The following is a 22,097-nucleotide window of genomic DNA, read 5'->3' on the forward strand; positions in this document are numbered from 1 at the left end:
GCTATTCTGGGAATTAATGAAAATGGAATTAAGGGAGAAGTCTATTTCATTTGCAAAACAAAAATCAAGAGCACTTTCCAAAAGGGAGACTGAAATTTCCAGGCGACTTGATCTCCTCGACAACTTAATTTGTAACAGTAATAACCTGCTGAATATTAATACCACTTTAAATGAATACGAAGCTTTAAAGACAGAGCTTCATTCAATATATGATCGCAAAGGAAAGGCTGCAATGTTTCGATCTAAATGTAAGTGGATAGAAAAAGGGGAAAAACCCACTAAATACTTCTTCAACTTGGAAAAAAGAAACTTCAGCAGAAAGACCATCAACGAACTCAGAAAACAGGACGGAGTAGAGATAAGAGAAGAAAAGGAAATCTTGAAAGCCATCCAGGAATTTTATGAGGACCTGTACTCCTCTGAAATATCCACGTCACAAGAACAATTTGACCTCTTTATCAGAAATGTAATCTTTCCGAAACTCTCGGATGAAGACAGAGAAGAAATAGAAGGCCCTCTGACACTCGATGAATGCAAAAGAGTACTAGAATCATTTCAGGAAAACAAATCGCCAGGTGAGGATGGCTTCACTGTAGAATTTTATAAATACTTTTTCGATTCAGTAGGGAGTTATCTATTGGAAAGCCTAAATGCGGCTTATGAAGTTGGGAAATTGTCTATCTCACAACGCCGTGGAGTAATTACTCTTATTCCCAAGGTTGATTCGGATCTGTTAGACCTTCAGAATTGGAGACTAATAACACTCGAAAGCCATAGCTAGACAGATTGAGACAATTCTTCCAAAACTTGTACACCCAGATCAGACAGGCTTCATGAAAGAGCGATATATAGGTGAGGATTTAAGACTCATCAGTGATGTTCTCGAATACACTAAGAATGAGCATTTAACGGGTGTCTTGGTTTCTCTTGACTTCAGAAAAGCATTTGACTCTTTGGAATGGCCATTCATAAAAAGTGTGTTAAATCTTTTTAATTTCGGAGAAAGCGTAAAGCGGTGGACTAGCATCTTTTACACTGATGTTGAAAGTGCAGTTCTTAACAACGGGTTTGCGACAAATTGGTTTAAGCCAACAAGGGGTGTCAGACAAGGCTGCCCCCTATCACCATATCTTTTTATTTTGGGAGCAGAAATACCATCCAATAAAATCCGCCAGAATAAGCTGGTTAAAGGAATAAATATTTATGGCAATGAAGTTAAAGTGAGCCAATTTGCAGATGATACTAGCCTCTTTTGCGAAGATATTACCTCTGTTGACAATGCCCTCTGTTTAGTTAACGACTTTGCGCCTGTTTCTGGTTTAAAACTCAATGTCAAAAAGACCAAGGCACTTTGGTTGGGTAAATGGCGCAATAACAGAACGACACCGTTGCAACTGTCATGGCCACGCGATCCTGTTAAAATTCTGGGAATATACTTCTCTTACGACGACAAAAACAATGATCACTACAATTTCAACTTAAAAATTCAAAAACTCCAAACCCACCTCGATATGTGGAGTTCAAGGAGCCTCACCTTATTTGGGAAAGTTTTGATTATTAAATCTTTAGGATTATCACAAATTCTGTATTCAGCCTCTAACACCAATGTGCCAAAAGATACTATCACAACTGTTAAAAGGAAACTCTTTAGTTTCCTTTGGAACAAGAAAAAGGACAAAATTAAAAGAGAAGGCCTTTACCAAGATTACGATAAAGGTGGTATTCGTATGACTGATGTAGGTCTAACGTTAAAGGCCATGCGTTTGGCATGGATACCTCGTCTGCTGAAACATGCAAACTCGAATTGGAATTCAGTACCCGATTTTTTCCTGAGAAGGCTAGGTGGCTTAAACTTTCTACTGCGCTGTAATTATGATGTGACTTTCCTTGATTCGAAATTACCTACCTTTTATAAGGACATGCTCTCCTTCTTCGATGATCTTAAAACTCTGTATAATTATAATCTGGGCCAAACAGTTTTATTTAATAACCGGAAAATACTAATAGATGGCAAGCCGTTTTTTATCCAAGAGTGGTTTTCAAAAGGAATTATTTTGATAAGTGACCTGTTAGATGAACAAGGTCAGCTACTCTCATACCAAGCCTTTAAAGCGAAATATAAATGTAAAACTAACTTCTTGAATTACTATCAAGTTAGAAGTGCTATTCCGGACAGCTTACTGGCCAAGACAAAGAACAATAACTTGGAACCGCTCTCCAAGAGCATCTTTCTACAAAACCACTCAATTTTCGATCTTGATAGTTCAACGAAGGTAAACTTTGAAACTGCGAAGGTAAAGGATTTCTACTGGTTATTGAACAAACAAGTTAATAATAGTCCACATACTGGACCAACTAAATGGAGTAAATCTATGCCGATATGTGCAAAACAATGGGAAAATTTTTTTCTATCGATTAAACAGGTTTCCAGAGAAAATAAGCTGAGGGAATTTCACTTCAAATTTCTCCACCGAATCGTTGTAACTAAAAAAGAGCTCTGTAGATTTGGCATCAAAAACGACAGTGATTGCCCATATTGTGGAGAACAAGATTCGATAGATCATACCTTTTCAGACTGTCTTTTTACTAAAGATTTCTTGTCAAAAGTGGTGCAATGGTTCAACAACTGTAATAACTCTTCGTTCAAACCGTCAAATCAAGAATATTTATTTGGGATTTTTTCCAATCCTGCCAATAAAGAACTACTGAAAAAATTTAATTACACCATGCTTTTTGCTCGCTACTTTATCTATACTAATAAGTTACACAATAATTCTCTTCACATCACAGATTTTGTCAGCAAAATCTCCTCTAAGTACAGGCTGGAAGATTTAGATTAAAATTTACATGCAATGATGCTCCAGATTTGGTCTACTCTGGTTAAGTCATTATGATTATTATTAAATCTCTCTTTATTTTTATTTACTATAGCTTATAAATGTATTAATTTTGCAACTGTTAACATTGTAGTTTATTGCATTGTACTGTATATAGGTTTATCTGTATCAATAAAGAATGTATTTTCAAAAAAAAAAAAAAGTACGTCAAAAATATTTGACCATCCGTCGTCAAATTTCAATTTACGGGTTAGACGTATATTTTAGCATGCGCCACATGACTTGACCTATGTTAAGCTGAAATAGACACAGAGCTGATAATTTCGAAATGTTCTAACCTGATTTGCTGTAAAAGGCAGGTCCAAAGCCGATTTGACGTGTTTCTAGTCGATCTCTCACCATTCGTCGCACATAAAGCATATGTTCGCTTTTGTTTACACAAGATTAACGTCCGATGTACATCGCCCACTGTCAACCTATTATTGGTCGAATACTATGAATCTGTGACCATCTTTTTGCGCATATAAACATCACTGCATCAAAGTCTAAAACGGCTGAGACATTTGTAGATAGTTGCTCGCTTTGTGCTGCGCCAAAATATTGCCTTTGATCGATTGCTGACCATTGCTGATAAGCGTGTCGGCGCAGCACAATCTTGCAGCCGTTATTGTTCGTCACGCAGTGCTGTCACGGCATATGCTGCACACTTTGATCTATTTTGTATAGAGTACTCTCAGCATAAGTGAAACAATTTAATCATTGTTCTTCTGTTTTTTCATATATATAATAATATATGTGTATATTTATGTAATCATATTCTATAGTGTACGTGGCCTCGGTCCATATCACGTTTGTTGTACGTTCTGATGTTTCAGACAACAGCTGATAAAGCTAGTACCTGTACTCACTAGAATTTTAAGAAAATCGCCATAAAAAAGTTATAGATTAATGAAGCAAGAACTAGCTGAAATAAAAATAGGAAATCACAACGTGTGTAATTCGTGAGATAAACAGACTAAATTTAATTAGTAATTACGTGAGTAAATAGCCCTGGCGATGCCATTTTGTTTGGCGTATCAGTTGTTTGCTTAGTGGCGAGGCATTGGTATGTAACAGAAAATAGAGGACTGTTGTCAATACAGTCCAAAATTATCGTCAGTAAAATATTGTATATAAAACACCTATTGACCGGTTACCTCCGCGGCCATCATTTGGTCATTCCGATAAGGGTTTCATTATTGTCTTTACCCCAATTAAGCGGCCACCCAAAATTTAAGAACTTTGTTTTGGAAAGGGCGATGGCAGATAAGAGTCTGAAATTGAAGGTGCATGACGAGTGATAATTCAAACACACGTCTATCATGATTGTATTGAATTGACTCCATGTTCACCAAGAAATTTATAGCCCGATAGTGAAAAATTAAATATTCAAGGTACACCAACCTCTATTTAAGCGGCTAGCCCCATTAAGCGGTCGCCACCCATTTCCCCGGGGGTAGCCCACTGTATTACATGTAAACCAAAAATAATTGCATAGCGCGAAAAGACCTAGGTATGAGTTTAACGTTACAGTATTACGCAGGGCATGTAGGTAGCGGTGGTCGAGTAAAAGATAACAACAGGGGCAATGGTAAATTATTCATTCTTTTCATTTCTTAATTTAATATCTTCCAACTCAACACGATTACGTGCTCCCAGTGATTCCAATCCTTACGGAGCCTTACGTATCAGGATAGAAATTGTCCCACCCCTACCCCCTAAAATGGGATGACAGAATTGCGTGACGAACAAGGAACCGGTGCAAACAAGGATTCAAGTCATCAAACCATGATGATCAAACGTAATGTTTTGGTGTAGTGCAAAGCAAGCAACTATCTACAAATGACTCAGCCGTTTTTGACTTACATGCAGTGGTGATCATATGTGTCGAACGAGGGTCACAGATTCATGGTATTCGACCGTTAAATAAGTTGACAGTTGGCGATGTACATCGGACGTTATGTAAACAAAAGCAAACTTCTGCTTTATGTGCGACGAATGGTGATAGAAACACGTCAAATCGGCTTTGGACCTGCCTTTTACAGCAAATGAGGTTAGAACATTTCGAAATTATCAGCTCTGTGTCTATTTCAACTTAATATAGGTCAAGTCATGTGGCGCATGCTAAAATATACGTCTAACCCGTAAATTGAAATTTGACGACGGATGGTCAAATATTTGCATTTTTGACGTACTTTGAAAAGCTCTCGCGTCGCTCACAATCATTTGCCCAAAGAAATTTTTACAGGAATCTGTAGACCATCCTTCTGCAATTCAACCACCAGAAGCTTGGTCCATTTGAAGGTTTCGCACATGGTGAAAATTAATTATATTCACGAAGTACTTTTAAGGGAATGAAATACATGTCTTCGAAATTTAATTATTGTGCACCCAAAAAGACAACGCAACATTCTCGAAAATCAACCCAGTACACATTTAAACATTGCACAAAAATATTTGAGTGTTTTGAAGACGGAAGAATGATGTGGTTTTGCATCCGAGGCTCTCAAACTTGTTTAATAAAATGGTGCGTCAAATGACGATTTTAACGGAATTTGGTAATTTGCATATTTCTTTGAAATAAAAGAAAAAAAAAAACTATCCAGTAGTTTTCGTCATGCCCTAGCCTATCTACCATAAGAATATGAGCGAAATCGAATTTTCGACCCTTGCCGCGAAATTAAGAATTTGTCTGATTTTTACGGGCAGGCACTCTTAATATCTTTTTGACCACCTTTGACTGTTTCAAACGTCACGAGTTGGCGTTGAAAGCCTTTTGGTTAATTTGATTAACAACTTTTAACAAATTAACATATGATGGATAAAATTACAGACGTTAGTAATGTTAACTCAGACCACAACCTGGTCTTTTATTTAGCTTGGTGTTAATGATGACAGTGACTGAAACGATGTAGAGAGTGATGTTAATTTTGAGGGGGCAGATGAGTATGGTAACTTTTGTAAAACACTGACAACAGAAATAAATTTCGATCCATCGATCTAGAACCAAACATGTGCTGGAAGTTCCATTACACTACTACAAGCTGTTGCTTCTCAGTTCTTGTCGTTTTCATTTTCATTTTCAGAATTAGTGAAGAGAGTATCTCTTATCATTTTATTGTTCAGAAGTGTCGTCCAGTCATTTTCACCTGATGCTGGCAAACTCTTGTTCCTTAATTTCTATGTACAGCTACCATCTTTTTTAAACAGCTCTTTTCAGAGCCATTCAAATACATGTTATAGAGAAGTGACATCAATTGTTTTAAGGTGGTTCGCCGAAGCGAAAACAATAGTACCCTAAGCAACCATTTTGAAGCTTAGGGAACAACGAGGTAAGTCATTTATGTAAATATAAACCCCAAGTGGTCCCATGTAGTGCGCTTCCCTAGGGAATCCACAGTTCATAAAGTTTCATAGGCTTGATTATATAGTAGCTCATCAGTTCTATTCAGACAGCGTTCTAGCTTAGTTATTTACCCACCCACCCACCCCGCGGGCCGTATCGTTTCAAGGTGCGCCTTCGGTTGCTCCCCCCCCCCCTCTCGATGTGGTTTTGCTATTTCCGGCAAACAATAAAGGTTTCTTAAGATATTGTATATAGTTGTTGTTTATTTGATAGCGTGATTGCGTTACAAGTAGAATTATGTAAAACCCAAGTGGTCCCATGTAGTGCGCTTCCCTGGGGAATCCACAGTTCACAAAGTTTCCACAGGCGATTCTGTGTCTCCTAGTGCAGTGTAATGTTGCCTCTTTTGTCTTCACGTCTTCATGTTGCCTGTTTTGTCAGGTAGCTCAGTACTGAATCATTTCAAAGCAAGGCCTCTAACACCGTATGTGGCTTTTTGAGTAAAATTCTATGATTTGCAGTATCAAATGCTTTTGAGAAGCCCAAAGATATACCACAGGTACACAGATTGCTATCGATGGCCTTCCTACGAGTGTCAGTAAGTTGAGTTATGGCCTGGGCTGTCGAATGATCATTACGAAAACCAAACTGGTATTGAAATAAAATATCTAGCTATTCTATATAATTAGTGACTTGCTTAAAAATCAATTTTTCAAATACTTGAGAAAATACCGATAAAGTTGCAATTGGTCAATTAAATAATTCGCTGGGTTTGTTGCGTCGTCCCCCTTGTCAATGGGAGTTTATACGTTTGATATTTTGATGATATCTGGGATGGTTCCTTGTTGCAACGATTGATTGTAGATTGCTGTAATAACTTGTTAACAGCTCAACATAAGTTTAAGTTAATATTTTGGTGCAATCTGACCTTTTGTTCATCGCAAAAGCCGTAGAACTGCATTTTACTAAAACAGTACCTCTATTAAGGTTAATAGTGGTAGCTGTTTAATGTACAATTCTTTAGCCATAATTTCTTCTAGTGCGAAATCAATTAAGCTTGAATGCTAAACCATGTGTTAGGGACAAGAAAACATCTCCCAGTAAACCGCACAAGCTCCCTCGGTGGTGAAAAAAGTGAAAAATATGAAATGAAGACAAGCTTATATGAAAGTAGCTGTTTGGACTGTGCATCACCTTGATAACCCCTCCCCCTCGGCATTTACATCCCAATAACAATAACACACTGAGAAGATCAACATAAAGATATTTTACTGTTGGGATAATAGATTACATCCTCAAAACTAAAATACTATTGCCTCGTGGATCGACAGCTACTTTGACAATGTTATGACGAAACTCATCATCAATAACAGGACAGATGCATGAAAAACTGACGTAAATTGTTAAATATGTATCATGTTTGCTAGAGTATTGTAGTATCAAGCAGGAATACCGAAACCTATGTTGTAATTCTTACACCTCCCTTGTACTATGGTACTAACTTGAGGCCTTTTAAAACATACAACTGTAAACTCTACAAGCTAAACAATGATTCAGCTGTGCCTCATGGACTATTCTGTAGATTGAAATATTAAGCTAGTAGTTGTAAATTGTGCTCTAGGAACTATTATTTGAAGACACTCGTCACTCTTTTTTGGGAATCCCTTTGTTGTCTGAAACATACCATTAATTGAGTCCTGGTTTTTCAGCTCAGAGCTTTTCCGTTATGTGATACCTCCAATAAACAAGCTTGTTGGCTGCTTTCCCTGCTTAATTTACTAGTAGAACATTATCACCAGCACATCTAAATACCCTTGAGGAGGAAAATTATTCTTGACCCTAAGATTAGATATACACAATATGTCATATTTCTGACATGTAACCTTTATATGCTGGAAAAAAGGAAATGAGTGTCATTACATAGTACTTTGATATGTAGTTTAGTAAACAGTGATAATGTGCAATTCCAGAAATATCCATACTCCCCCATAGTAGGGTTTGGAATTTCCTGGGGGGATGTCGGGGGGGGGGAGGGGGTGGGGTGAGTCTCTAAGACCAAAACATTAAAGAAATGTATGAGGCTTAATTGGAATTTCCAAAGGGGTGGGGGGTCTTGGACAACATCCCTTCGGTGGGGGAGGTATGGGCATTTTCTGGAACTAAACAATGCATCAAAAGTGGTTTTCAAAGATTCTACAAGGTGTATGTAACATTTCGAACTTTAGTACTACAATCAGCAATTAAATAGTCCATGCAATCTAGCAGAGTGATTAGCTGGATAAAAGAAGAAATCAATCAGAAAGTATGTTATGCCTAAACTACTCGTGGCGCTTCAGATTCATTTGCAAACCGTCACAAATGTTTCCATTACTGGTTTTCATCTGTAGATTCTGATTGTGCAGTTATCTTGTTCATCTCTTGGAATGCAGCTATTATCCGTTCCACATTGGCTCTGCCCACCTGGTAACTGAGCGTTTCTCCTAACTTGTACATTCCGCTGCCAAGAAAACCTCCCAACAACAATCCTATGGCAATACCAGCGATCCCACCTTCCGGTCCAAAGGCAAAACCGGCCACGCCAATGCATCCACCCAAAGCCAATCCCAACAGGGCACCTGGGCTTGCAAAGGAAAGCATGTCGAAGACGTTGACGACCGCTATGATGCCGACGCCCACGACTATCATAACATGTTGTGGTTGGATGCCCGCCATTTTGTCTATGCTCCGTGGGTTCTGTAACAGAAAGTGCAAAATGTGAAACACAGGCTAGGGGGCAGTTCAATTTCCATGTCACCATCATCAGTGCTTACCAGGGTACTGGTTATTGTCAAGAAATTTTCAGGATCGCCTCATCGACGACTTTAGATGTGCGTTATGTGTCTCTTAGGTTCCCTTACGAAAATAATGCCAATTTAATGTCCATTTTATACCTATTTTATATGGTTTTTTTTCCCTAACTTTTTTTGTATTTTTGTTTTCAACTATTTTTCTGAAATATTTTAGAGCAATTTTTCGTGTAATTTTAAACCTATATTTTGAAAAAAAACTAGCAAAAAACGAAAAAATAGTCCAGAGTGCTAGTCAACACTTCTGAAAGTTAGTTTTAATTAGCTTTAAAGTATACGAATGAAACAAGTTGAAAATAAAATAGGTTGAAAATAGCCTTAATATAGACAAAAGAGAGATACAATTGGGCCAAATAGGAAAAAAGCTTGGGCAATAGGCTGAAAATAGCATAAAACAGGGATCAAATTAATAGTTTTAAGGGCCATTGTCAGAGAAAACCAACATGCAGTATTATATCTTATTAGATGTTTTGGTGTGTAGTATCGCTGTATATTTTTACGAGTTGTGCCGTATACAAACAACGAGTAAAAATATGCAGAGGATATTACACGGTGGCAAGAAGATATGAATTTTATGTTCGAGTGGCAAGAACAATATCTTTTTATCTTTGTTTTTGCCACGAGAACATAAAATTCATATCTTTGAGTTAACGTGTAATGTTCTTTTTATTATATGGACATACTGATGACGGCGTATTTGACTATTTTCCGAAGATTTCCGACCACTTTCCGAAGATTTCCGAAGATTCTTTAAAACTTGTCCGAAGGTCACACGAACGTTGCTGAACATTTTCCGGAAATTTCCGAAGATTACCGAAGATTTCCGAAGTTGGCGGAGATTGCCGGAGATTGCCGAAGACTTTCGAGGGAGACCTGAAAATATTTCGATCATACACTAACGAATTTAAGAACAATTTAACAGACAAACATCGTCGATTTCCTCACTAGTGAGAATATGGTAAATACGCCACACGAATCCCGGATGTGGTTTCGCATGAATTTTACGAGTGGTTTATTCTCTAGTACAACACTCGTGTCTATGTAATAAAAAGCGATACTACACACCAAAAGATGTAATAAGATATTTATTATTCAACTGCTGTAGTCAATAAATTTGTCAATGAAAGGGGGAGAGTGTGACAGTTTTGCGTGCGCGCGCCGACCTATAGGACAAACAGGTTTTCTACTGTACAAATAACTGTACAATATCGCTGTATATTTGTACTGTTATTTGGACGGTATTCGCTGCAGTTGGATATGGCTTGCATCACGATCTTAGCGCGATCAAGTAAATTCGCTTCGAAATGGCGTGGAGTCCGATCTAGGACAAATTGAAAACGATTTCAAAGTTCCCAAAGATGGATTTTGGGAGAAAAGCAACACAACTTGTTGTAAGTTATTCTGAAGTATATATACTAGTAATTCGAGGCGAGTGTTGCTTCGCTCGAGTTCAATTGCAACTAAATACCCTTCCGATCGCCAGTTCTATCTTTGGCATCTCGTTTATTCGGATCCGGCTTATTTGTATTGAGTAATCTTACGTCGCCTAAAGCTCATGTTACAGCTAGGTGACTTTGTGGGAATCCAAATGTAAATGTAAATATTTTGCAGCGTTTTCGTCGAGGACAAAAAGCTTGACTCTAACCCGGGGGGGGGGGGGGAGTACTCCTTTATATGGGCTATATATGTATGTGCGGCCCCAAAGGGTAGGGTTTTTCAGCCGTTTTGGTCATAAGTACAGTATTGATTTGGCCATTTTGGTCTTAAATAGGGTATGGTCTTAGCACTCTAGTCTTGAATTGGGTATGTTTCTTAGACGAAGCTACTTGTCCATCATTATCAATAACACCGTCAACAAAAACCCTCCATAACTTATGTTTAGGGTAACTGTGCCAGCCGCAACGGTCATAAATGTGGTATCAAATTTTTGGCCAGGTCATAAATAGGGTAGCAAAAATCGAAGATTTTTGTTATAAATAGGGTAAGGGTTTTAGGAAGTGGGCCGCACATCCCCACCCAACTTCTCTGGGAGTACTCCCCCGGAACTCTAATTTACATGGTGACTGTAACGCGTGTCGGAAAAAAATCGTGACAGCAAATTCCAGATGATTTTCTCAACTTCTGTTCTACTTTCGAGATACGTTTGCTCGTATATCAAGACAAATGGTGTGTTTCAGAATCAAATTCGAACAGCAGAGTAGTTTGACATATTTTTTTTGTTTCTCTGTAATGTTTTAACCTTTTTTTCCCAAAGTTCCACCGAGTGAAATTTTTGGTGAAAGAAATACAAGTTTCCATGGAGGCAACCTTTCTTTCCAGAAAGTACTTTTTGTTTCCTTTCAAACAAGATATGGTAAGCTTCTCTGCTGTAAATGCTTCGTGAGAGTATTATGTAAAGAATGTCATGCGTTAATTTTGTCCTTGAAATCTGTCTGGAATGGAATGAGTTAAATAGAATGTGTTGGTTTAGATAACTTAGATCATATTCATGGTAAGATGCCTAAGTTACTGGAAGATTATGAGTGATATACAGTCGAACCTCCCGTAAGCGACCGCGCAAATTGCCAAGTCCAGGTGGTCACTTACGGGAGGTGGTCGCTTACGAGAGTTTAGACCATATCGGGTCGAAATTTTACCTCATTAATATATGGTATCTGCAGAGACTTAAACCTTGCTCCAATACCCGTCTAAACCCATTTAATACCTTTCAGTAGCCACAAAAATATTTAAGCTCGCCAAAGTATTTATTCAGAGTACCATGGTTTGCTTCTGATAAACTACCTAATAAGTCGAACGGAACAACACCTTATTATCCAATTTACGCGCTATGATCTATCAAGTGGTCACTTACGGGAGGTTAAAAACAAAAGAAAATTTCAAACTATTGGCTCTAAAAGTAGTCGCGGTCGTTTACGAGAGGTGGTCGCTTACAAGAGGTTCCAAATATAGCGATTTGACCTAGAACAAGAGATTATTAAAGTAAGAGAGTGAATCTCCCATATAAGTCCTCTAACTAAGGTAATCCCTCTTAAGTTATTTTTAGAAGTGGTATCCAGATCTGCCGAGGATGCTACTCGCGCGATTCGTGGACAGCCGAAGCGACTTTCTCAAAACTACCTGATACGAAATGGCAGGAACTCATTTGATATGTTTTGATTTCGTTTCATAGCAGAGACGTTTTCTGCACTCTCAGCCGTCTTTTTGTTCGGCCGGGCTTTCGTTTGTTTTGTGCTTGTTTGGCTGTTCATTATTGGGCTGTTTATTCGGTTTTAGGGAGTTTAATTAAGCAAACTTTAACGGCCACGGCAACGAGTGCAATTGCTGTGTAAGCGTGCGTTATAATTCTTTGTTCATTTCTTTGCCGTTGTTTACAAAAGGTCACAAAACAACATCGTGAAATAGCCACATTCTGCATACACTGTATTAGAGAGAACGTGAACTATAAGACGGCCGATTTTTAAAATTTCTTTTTCGAATTTTGACGCTGTCTTGCATATTCTGTTTTGGATATTTCTTATAGACAAACTGAATGAATCTGAATTTCTTGCGAGATTCCTAGGTTGAATATTAAGCAGTTTTTAATCGATGTTGCCGTTGTTGCTTAAACTGCTTTTGCTACTTGAACAGCGAGCGTCTTGCGAGGGCAGCTTTAGTGACAACTATAATTAGTCATTATACTAGTTATGATCTTCTTGTCAGTGACGTGATAACAAATTCACATGTTATCAACGCGTGGACATTTCCTTGCCATTCCATTCTGTTGACGATAACAGCTTTCAAGCCAACATTGTAACAGCCAGAAGTGAATTATTTGAACGGAATACCATAAACAATCCGGCCGAGTTCAACCCATACCGGCAAGAAGTCTTTTTTTTTTTTTTTTTTTTTAATTTTTTTTTTCTTCCTGCACAACGACTCCACAATGCTCGATTTTCGAGACATAAATATTCAACATAATTCTGGATGAAATTTCTATTCTTCAATAGAATTTAACAATTTAATCCAAACAAGCTATTTCAACAGTGGTAAGTTATCTTTAATACATTTTAATATAAGAATCATGAGGAATAAGTTTGATGCACTAATAAATTATTTAAATTCGTTTGATCATTAATTCTCAATAATAGCCCTAACTGAAACTTGCTAATGGTAACGATAATTTTGAAATCCCTGGATATAAATCAACCAAACTGATTAGGCAAAATAAAGTCGGAAGAGGAATTTTCATTTTTACTAGGGATGATTTAAAAGTTAAATTACGGGATGACCTTGTTCCTGAGAATGACACTGGTGAAATGGAGACTTTATTTATTGAAATAATAAATGAAAAATCTAAAAATATTATAGCGGGTACGATATACCGATCACCAAACAACAGATTTAATGAATTTGAAAATGATCTTAAAACCATTTTAACTAAATTAGAGAAATAGGATAAACCATGCTATATCATGTGCGACTTTAATATCAATCTACCAAAATATGATTGCTGCAATTTTGCAAATCATTCTGCAATCAATCATCATCTTAGGGCTACACGCCACTCATTAACGTGAAACCCACTCTTATAACTAAATCTATGGCAACATTAATTGACAACATCTTTAAAAACACTTTAAGAAGAACAAAGCATCTGAATGGAATTTTATCCGATCAGCTTCCTATTTTTACTATCACAGAGTGTAACATTGTAGATCAATAAGGCACCATGACTGAATCAAATGACCACTCAACTAGAAAAATTTCCACTAAATATCTAGAATCTTTCTCTCGTAAGCTTCAAAGTTGTAATTGGCAATCAGTACTATCAAAGAATGACCCGGCAGAGTCGTATACAGCATTCTTTGAAGAATTCTTTGAGCTATATGATAGATTTTTTTCAATTACAAACTACAAATCTAGAGATCAAATAACCAGTGGATATCCAGGGGATTAAAGAAATCTTTGAAAAGGAAAGAAGCGCTGTATGAGTAATTCTTAAAGAACCCAACGCAACAAAATGAACGAGACTACAAAAGATACCGTAATAAGTTGAATCATTTAATAAGAATAGCTAAAAAAAATCTATTATGGTAAGAGATTCACTGAGTCAAGCTCAAAATGACGCAAAATCAACATGGAATACAATCAATGAATTACTTGGCAGAAAGAAATCTAGTAAAGCTTTACCGAGATCTTCTTTTTAAATGATAATAATGACGAAGTAAGTGATCCTAAGTTGATAGCAAATAAATTCAATTTCTTTGTTAATGTTGGGCCCAACCTTGCTAAGAAATTCAGTCGGGAGACTGACGATTTTTACAAATTTTTGTAAGGAAGTTATAACGACTCTATGTTTTTATATAATACTAACTGTGAGGAGGCCGGTACTATAATTGATAAAATGACGTGTGAATAAATTAGTAGCAAAGTTATTTAATATGTAGCCCAATGAATATCCATCCCATTGTCTCACAGTTTTAATCTAACATTTGCTACTGGCAAAATCCCAAATGATTTGAAAGTAGCATTAGTCACACCAGTGTATAAAGCATCCGAACAAAATGCTTTTTTTTTTCTCAAATTACAGACTTATTTCTGTACTTCCGAGATTTTCTAAAATACTTGAAAAGCTTATATAGAAAAGACTAATTGAATTACACCCGCTTTCAGTGTTACGTGCATAGCAACTATCTTTCGACATGCCATCTTTTGACATGCTATGTAACCTGGCCTACGTCAAAACGTAAGCACTACGGACCTCTTTATGGTCAAACTCAACTTTTAGTCATGAAAGATGGATTTAGTTGACATCAAACTAAGGTTAGGAGTATCAAGAAGTCATTCTGTGAGAGGTAAATCGACTGTTTTGGATGTTACATCTTTCGAATATTAACTGAGCAGTAGCGGCCCAATTCTACCGGAAGTCACTATTGAGAGCCGATCGACTACACTAAAATCATTTGAATTATTCCGTTGAATCAATAGTTTTAACTATTGATTCAAGTTTAAGTATTAAAATACTGAACTAACTGGTGTACAAGAATGGCTAACACTAAATCAATTGACTCTTAATATATATATAAAAAAATCAAATTTCATCATTATTAAATCCCACAAAAAACGGTGAAAGAGGCAATTACATCTTCAGTTAAGCGGGCATGATTACAGAGAGTGGAAGAAAGTAAATTAACTCTTAGGAATTGTAATAGATCAACACTTAATATGAAAGAACCATATTGAATACGTCACTAAAAAATAACATAACAACTACCAGACTTCTTTGTAGAATTCGTTTTTATGTTGATTAATCGCTTTTAGTTATGTTATACAACAGTTTGATTTATTCGTACCTGCATTGCGGGAATATTGTTTGGGCTAATAACCATCCACAAGGTTAGATAAATTGTTTAAAGTACCAAAGAAGATATTAAGAATTATAACTTTCTCAACATACTCTGCGCCATCTCTCCCGCTTTTTACACGTTCAGGTCTTTTTAATATTTTTGAAATAAATGATTTTCCAATTGGTTCCTTCAGTTTCAGCCTTAATAATAAGGTACTCCCATTCTATTTTAATGACTTTTGTATAGAAAATGCACGAGTCCATGAGCATAACACAAGAGTCGAAGCATCCACATAAGATTTTTCGCCGAACCGATTATGGTAAATTCTCTACAACAAACAAGATAATTGAATTCTGGAATAGAATAGCGTTAAATATCAAAAATTCATCATGTATAAAACTATTCAACAGGAGATTGAAACAGTTTATCCAATCAATTTTAGTTATAGTTTAATAAAAATGCAATTAAAATTTATTTATGTTATTACATATATGAGATCCAATCATTTCATTGTAATTTATCTGTAAAATGCTGATTTCACTGATACCTTCTGAATGAATATATGGTTTTATTTAGAATGCAAACAACGTAAAGGGAAACTACTTTGTAAAAGCCTGCAAGGGTTTCTTTAGCCTTCCTCCCAAAGCAATTTTGTATGTAGCGCTCTTCAAAATGTACTTTTTAATTATCGGAAATGTTAGATAAATAAATAAATAAATAAATAAATAAATAAATAAATAAATAGATAGATAAATAAGGATTTGTCGAGTTTCATATGTTTACATAGGTTATTAACAATATCACAGCTTCAATATTCTATCCTGCAGTCTAACTAACCATTTTTGTAAATCTTTCAGTAAACCATGGACAACAACCACAGAAAGTCGGAATAAAGTGATATTCTTCGCCAATCATTTGGGGGGAGATATTTGTGACTGGTGATTTTTATTAGAGTTTGCGAGACCAATTACTCCGAATTGCCTGAAGATACCAATTTTAACTAAACTGGATATTGATAACAGTGTAAAAGACTATCGGAAAAATGTGTTTCTGTTAAAATAACTGAACTGCCCACGTTTGAAGAACGACTTGCTGAAAATGGCTAAAATTTGGGTTGCGCTCATTAACGATTAGGCGGCGATATTTTACGCGTCATGGATTAATTAAAGCGAAAAACTTCAAATATATCTCAGTCAACTAATAAAGGGACAAGTATTATCGAACGAAATTAAGAGTTTCCGGAATTTGTACGAAGTATCTTTTAGGCTCACCTAAATTTGTCCGAAATTTCGGCCATTTTACACGACTGAAGGGGCCAAAATCATGATGATATCTCGAAGAAAAACGAACGCCTACGTCGGCAAATGTCATGGTTGTTAATCTTTTCGGATAGCTTTTATGCTGTGAAAAGATAAACTTGAACGGACGACCTCTATCTTTTGGTTTTGTCCGGTTTTCTCTGGTTCTCTCCGGTTTGCTTACTGTGATATTCTCTCGTGTACTCCTGTGAAAAGGTGAACAGGAACGGACGACCTCGATTTTGTGGTTCTGCCCGGTTTTCTATGGCAATGACACCTAAAAGCTTGCTGTGATATCCTCTCCTGTACTCGGAGTAAAACCAGTAAAAGCAACTTTGTCTTTTCCACTTTGATGCTAGTTCGGGCAATCTTGCTGCAAGCCCTAAGCTTACAAAATAACTGTAGCCCCTTTCAAATACAGCTCAGCATTTAGCATTTTCATTCACAAGCTTTAAGCCCTTAACTTTGTCTCGTAATTTCAATTGGAAACGTGCATGTTTTCATAGGCCACAATGCTGCCAGATTCCTCTGGACTAGGTACTTTTAGATCCTTATTTTCAAATCAAACTAAAAAGTGAACTTTGAAGCGATCGCCCTTCTCTCGAAGACCACTCGAAAACGAAAGTTTAGCTGAAGTCCAGTTTGTGATTGACAGCTGTTGTCTCGTTAGCCAATCAAATTATTTGAGCTACTTTAAGAAGGATTGTGATTGGCTTATTTTGGCGTGCTTTGTCAGAGGACAGTTGCACGCTTCCGCCATTTTTCCTCGTTTCTAAAATAGAGTTTGGTTGAAAATATTAGCTGAATGTCTGAGGAAATTGATGGATTCTTTATCATAAAACGAATAAAGAAACCTCGACTGTGCTCTGTTCTGCTGTAAAGCACTTAAGAAGCGGTAGAGCACTCAAGAAGTATGGAGAAACACTGGACCCCAAGTCTCGTGTTTCACCCTACACTGCTTTATTGCTCCACCGCTTTCCGCGTGCTTTACAACAGAACAGCACAAAAGAGGCTTCTTTATTTGTTAAGGAAAAATAGCCTGATAGATCTGGTTATATAGCAGCGTTACAGAACTTCAAAGTTTCCCTCTTGGCAATGTTGAAGAAACATCATGTTCGCAGCCTTTCAACGTCGGCGAAAATTGTTGTAGCATCTCAGAACAAAAGATAGCGAAAGAAACCTTTGCCCACCAAGCGCATACAATCTAGTTAAAAATAAAGAGGTTACCTTTATCTTCTGTTGCCGCCACCAAGCGAAGTCTCCTCGCCACCAAACACCAACAAAAAGATAAACCAGAGTAAAGTAGTCGAGGCGTATTAGCTGTTCGGACGAAGCTTGTCTGTAGGCTCTTTGTAGGACTTGATCACGTGCTTGGATACCACATAGCAACGCACTGCTGGTGATTGGTGAGCAAGAAAACCAACGTCACGTTCTCTTTGGTGATCAACTCAAGCGAGGCGAACTTTAACTTTTTAGTCGAAAAAACTCCAAGCACTTGTAGTTTAAGGACGCCAATCGAGAAATATTGTGATCGTTTGTTTCATTGAGCTTCAATTTCGTTCGGTTTACCTTTGCTCAGGGTGTTAAAGCCCGGCGAAAGCCCTAATATATGTAAGATATGGCCGCTTGAACCATAGAGAAAGGGGTAGCGAATTGTCATTCATAAAATCTGGGTCTCGTAAAGTTTTAGTCGAGTTTCATGGGTCTCGCAGTCTCGTCTTTTAGCGGTTATGTGCGCCTCGCAGTCTCGATTTTCATACGAAGCTGTGTCGGAGTTTCGAGTTTTCTTTAGGCGAAGGGTCTCGAAGTCCCGATTCGTTTTTCTGTTTTTATAAATTACATCTTCCCGTCGCTTGATATTGAATTTTAATGAAGCAACTTTCAAATTTCCGAGAAAAAGTGAATCCTAACTTTTCCTAAATTGTCTGAATTTCACAAAAAGCTACAAAACCTACCGAAACGTCCGTTTTAGCGCTACAGTTATTTATTCTAGAATACTATAACGTAGTGTGTTATGATAGAATTTCTGGTTGCAGTCAGTTCGAAAAAGCTGCTAAAAGGCTGCTGTACAAGCTCATTCTAGCTCAAAATTAAATCTGGGGCTCGCATTTTAAGAGTCTGAACGTCTCGCGCTCGCACTCAAAACAATTTAAGTCTCGGTCTCGCAATCTAAAAGTCAAAATGTCTCGGTCTCGCAGAGAGAAACGCTTGTCTCGCCGTCTTGCAAAGTCTCGCATTTACCATGTTAGGATTAACTTTTTCTCGGAAATTTGAAAGTTGCTTCACTGAAATTCAATATCAAGTGACGAGAAGATGTCATTTATTTTGAGGTGAGTTACTTTGTTTACAGTCGTACTTCGATCGCATAAACGTGAATCCTATTGCAATGTTGCTGAAATAGAAATCATAATCTTCTGGATTCTTGCAAAGACATATCATTGCACTTACAATCGTTTTATGTATTACGATTTACGTTTATGCGACCGAAATACGACTGTAAACAAAGTAACTCACCTTTTCAATGGTTTTAGCGGCCATGTATTGCATATATTGGGGCTTTCGCCAGGTTTTAACACCCTGAGGAAAAGTAAACCAGACGAAGTTGAAGCTCAATGAAACAAAAGTCACAATATTTCTCGATGGGCGTCCTTAAACTACAAGTGTTTCGGGTTTTTTCGAATAAAAACTTAAAGTTCGCGTTGCTTGAGTTGATCACCGCAGGGAACGTTCTTGCTCACTGATCACCAGCAGTGAGTTGCTATGTGGTATCCAAGCACGTGATCAAGTCCTACAAAGAGCCTACAGACAAGCTTCGTTCGAACAGCTAATACACCTCGACTACTTTACTCTGGTTTATCTTTTTGTTGGTGTTTGGTGGCGAGGAGACTTCGCTTGGTGGCGGCAACAGAAGATAAAGGTAACCTCTTTATTTTTAACTAGATTGTATGCGCTTGGTGGGCAAAGGTTTCTTTCGCTATCTTTTGTGCTGAGATGCTACAACAATTTTCGCCGACGTTGAAAGGCTGCGAACACGATGTTTCTTCAACATTGCCAAGAGGGAAACTTTGAAGTTCTGTAACGCTGCTATATAACCAGATCTATCAGGCTATTTTTTCCGGCTTAACAAGTAAAGAAGCCTCTTTTGTGCTGTTCTGTTGTAAAGCACGCGGCAAGCGGTAGAACAATAAAGCAGTGTAGGGTGAAACACGAGACTTAGTCCAGTGTTTCTCCCTACTTCTTGAGTGCTCTACCGTTTCTTAAGTGCTTTGCAACAGAACAGAGCACAGTCGAGGTTTCTTTATTCGTTTTATGATAAAGAATCCATCAATTTCCTCAGACATTCAGCTAATATTTTCAACCAAACTTTATTTTAGAAACGAGGAAAAATGGCGGAAGCGTGCAACTGTCCTCTGACAAAGCACGCCAAAATAAGCCAATCACAATCCTTCTTAGAGTAACTCAAATAATTTGATTGGCTAACGAGACAACAGCTGTCAATCACAAACTGGACTTCAGCTAAACTTTCGTTTTCGAGTGGCCTTCCAGAGAAGGGCGATCGCTTCAAAGTTCACTTTTTAGTTTGATTTGAAAATAAGGATCTAAAAGTTTCTAGTCCAGAAGAATCCGCAGCAATGTGGCCTATGAAAACATGCACTTTTTCGATGGAAATTACGAAAACAAAGGTAAGAGCTCAAAGCTTGTGAATGAAAATGCGAAATGCTGAGCTGTATTTGAAAGGGGCTACAGTTATTTTGTAAGCTTAGGGCTTGCAGAAAGACTGCCCGAACTAGCGCCAAAAAGTTGGAACGACTAAGCTGCTCTCACTGGTTCTAATCCGAGTACAGTAGAGAATACCACAGCAAGCAAACCGGAGAGAACCAGAGAAAACCGGACAAAACCAAAAGATCGAGGTCGTCCGTTCAAGTTTACCTTTTCACAGCATAAAAGCTATCCGAAAAGATTAACAACCATGACATTTGCCGAGGTAGGCGCTCGTTTTTCTTCGAGATATCATCATGATTTTGGCCCCTTCAGTCGTGTAAAATGGCCGAAATTTCGGGCAACTTTAGGTGAGCCTAAAAGATACTTCGTACAAATTCCGGAAACTCTTATTTTCGTTCGATAACATTTGTCCCTTTATTAGTTGACTGAGATATATTTGAAGTTTTTCACTTTCATTCTACGGTTTTCACGACGTGTCAAATATCGCCGCCGAATCGTTAATGAGCGCAACCCAAATTTTAGTCATTTTCAGCAAGTCATTTTTCAAAAGTACGGCAGTTTTTCGATAGCTTTTTACACTGTTATCAACATCCAGTTTAGTTAAAATTGGTATCTTCAGGCAAATCGGCGTGATAGGGATATCCAATGGTCCCGTTTAATTTAAAAGTGCTCGCAAAATTTGGCTTTTGCTCGAATTGTTCGCAAAAATTAGATGTGTGCTCGCTTGCTCGTGCTCGCAAACGTTTTGCAAGTGCTCACATGCTCGGATTTTTTGTTAAAATTCTCTGCCGCGTATAGCGGAAGCATAATTTGCACCTTGGAAACAAAAATTGCCGTTGGAAACAACGTTTCCCGTATGGCAAAACTAAGAAATGCACGCGCTATGTGAATGTTTCTGGAAACAAGTTCCCTTGTCTTGTTGAAACTGACAGGGGTAAGAATTATTCGTGAAAGGCACCCGCAAAGGGGAGAAGGTAATCTAGAATTATGATGACATGAAGAATATTACTATTAATATTTGACCTTCAGAGCCTGTTATAGCTGTATGATGCAATTGGTTAGATCATGGAAGCCTCCAAATGAAGCTTCATGGCGTTAAATCTTTTTCATTCAATCAGTGGGAAATACGGTTTGCCGGTCATCGAGACCGAAGCTCGAAATGCTTGTCAGACGAAATGCCACGTTCTGGACATTTCCTAAGAATTATACAACCAAAAAAAACATACTTTTTATGTCACAACTTTTTAAAATCTGAGAGCTTTTAACTTCTTCTTGTGGTGTGTTCACAACGTCAGGAGGTAGGGTAATCCTAGTGCTAGCTAGGGTTACCCTAGAGGGTTACCCTAGCACTCCCACATTTCTCTTTTTTTCTTTTTTCACGGACCTGTTTATAAGGCAGGTAGGGTTACCACGGCTCTAGGGTAGCCCTAACTGAGAACTAGGGCTAGGGCTAGCTTAGCGCTAGGGTAACCCCACCTGCCTTGTAAACGCTCCAAGACGGCAAAATATGATGAAATAGCAGCAAAACAAGCAAATTGTGACTCAAGAAACATCGTACGTATTAATTAACATTTTGTTTTAGCTTTACTTTGTTTCGAATGACGGCTTTTTGCGACCGCAATTTTTGCAATAATGTTTGTCGCTACTGTTTCCACTGTCGCTAAAATATTCATTGCAGAATT

At 37.6% G+C, this 22,097-nt stretch overlaps 2 protein-coding genes across 3 annotated transcripts in view; one reads left to right on the forward strand and one right to left on the reverse strand.

The window, feature by feature from the left end:
* LOC149110460 (uncharacterized) overlaps positions 1-22,097 on the forward strand; it is a 74,840-nt gene that overhangs the window by 47,065 nt on the left and 5,678 nt on the right. The gene's annotated exons all lie outside the window — the stretch shown is intronic.
* On the reverse strand, positions 8,336-17,997 carry LOC149110465 (uncharacterized). Its single transcript, XM_089290832.1, has 2 exons — positions 17,920-17,997; positions 8,336-8,955 (listed from the first exon to the last, which is right to left on the reverse strand). The coding sequence occupies exon 2, from the start codon at positions 8,932-8,934 to the stop codon at positions 8,590-8,592; it is 345 nt and encodes a 114-aa protein (XP_089146958.1). The 5' UTR covers positions 8,935-8,955; positions 17,920-17,997; the 3' UTR covers positions 8,336-8,589.

Source organism: Orbicella faveolata, unplaced genomic scaffold (genome assembly GCF_042242905.1).
Source record: "Orbicella faveolata isolate gen_17 unplaced genomic scaffold, um_ofav_v1 contig_24, whole genome shotgun sequence".
Classification (NCBI taxonomy): Eukaryota; Metazoa; Cnidaria; class Anthozoa; order Scleractinia; family Merulinidae; genus Orbicella; species Orbicella faveolata.

What these genes read in the sequence shown, in the direction of transcription:
- LOC149110465 (XM_089290832.1), bottom strand. Translation starts at nt 8,934, where the DNA reads ATGGCGGGCATCCAACCACAACATGTTATGATAGTCGTGGGCGTCGGC.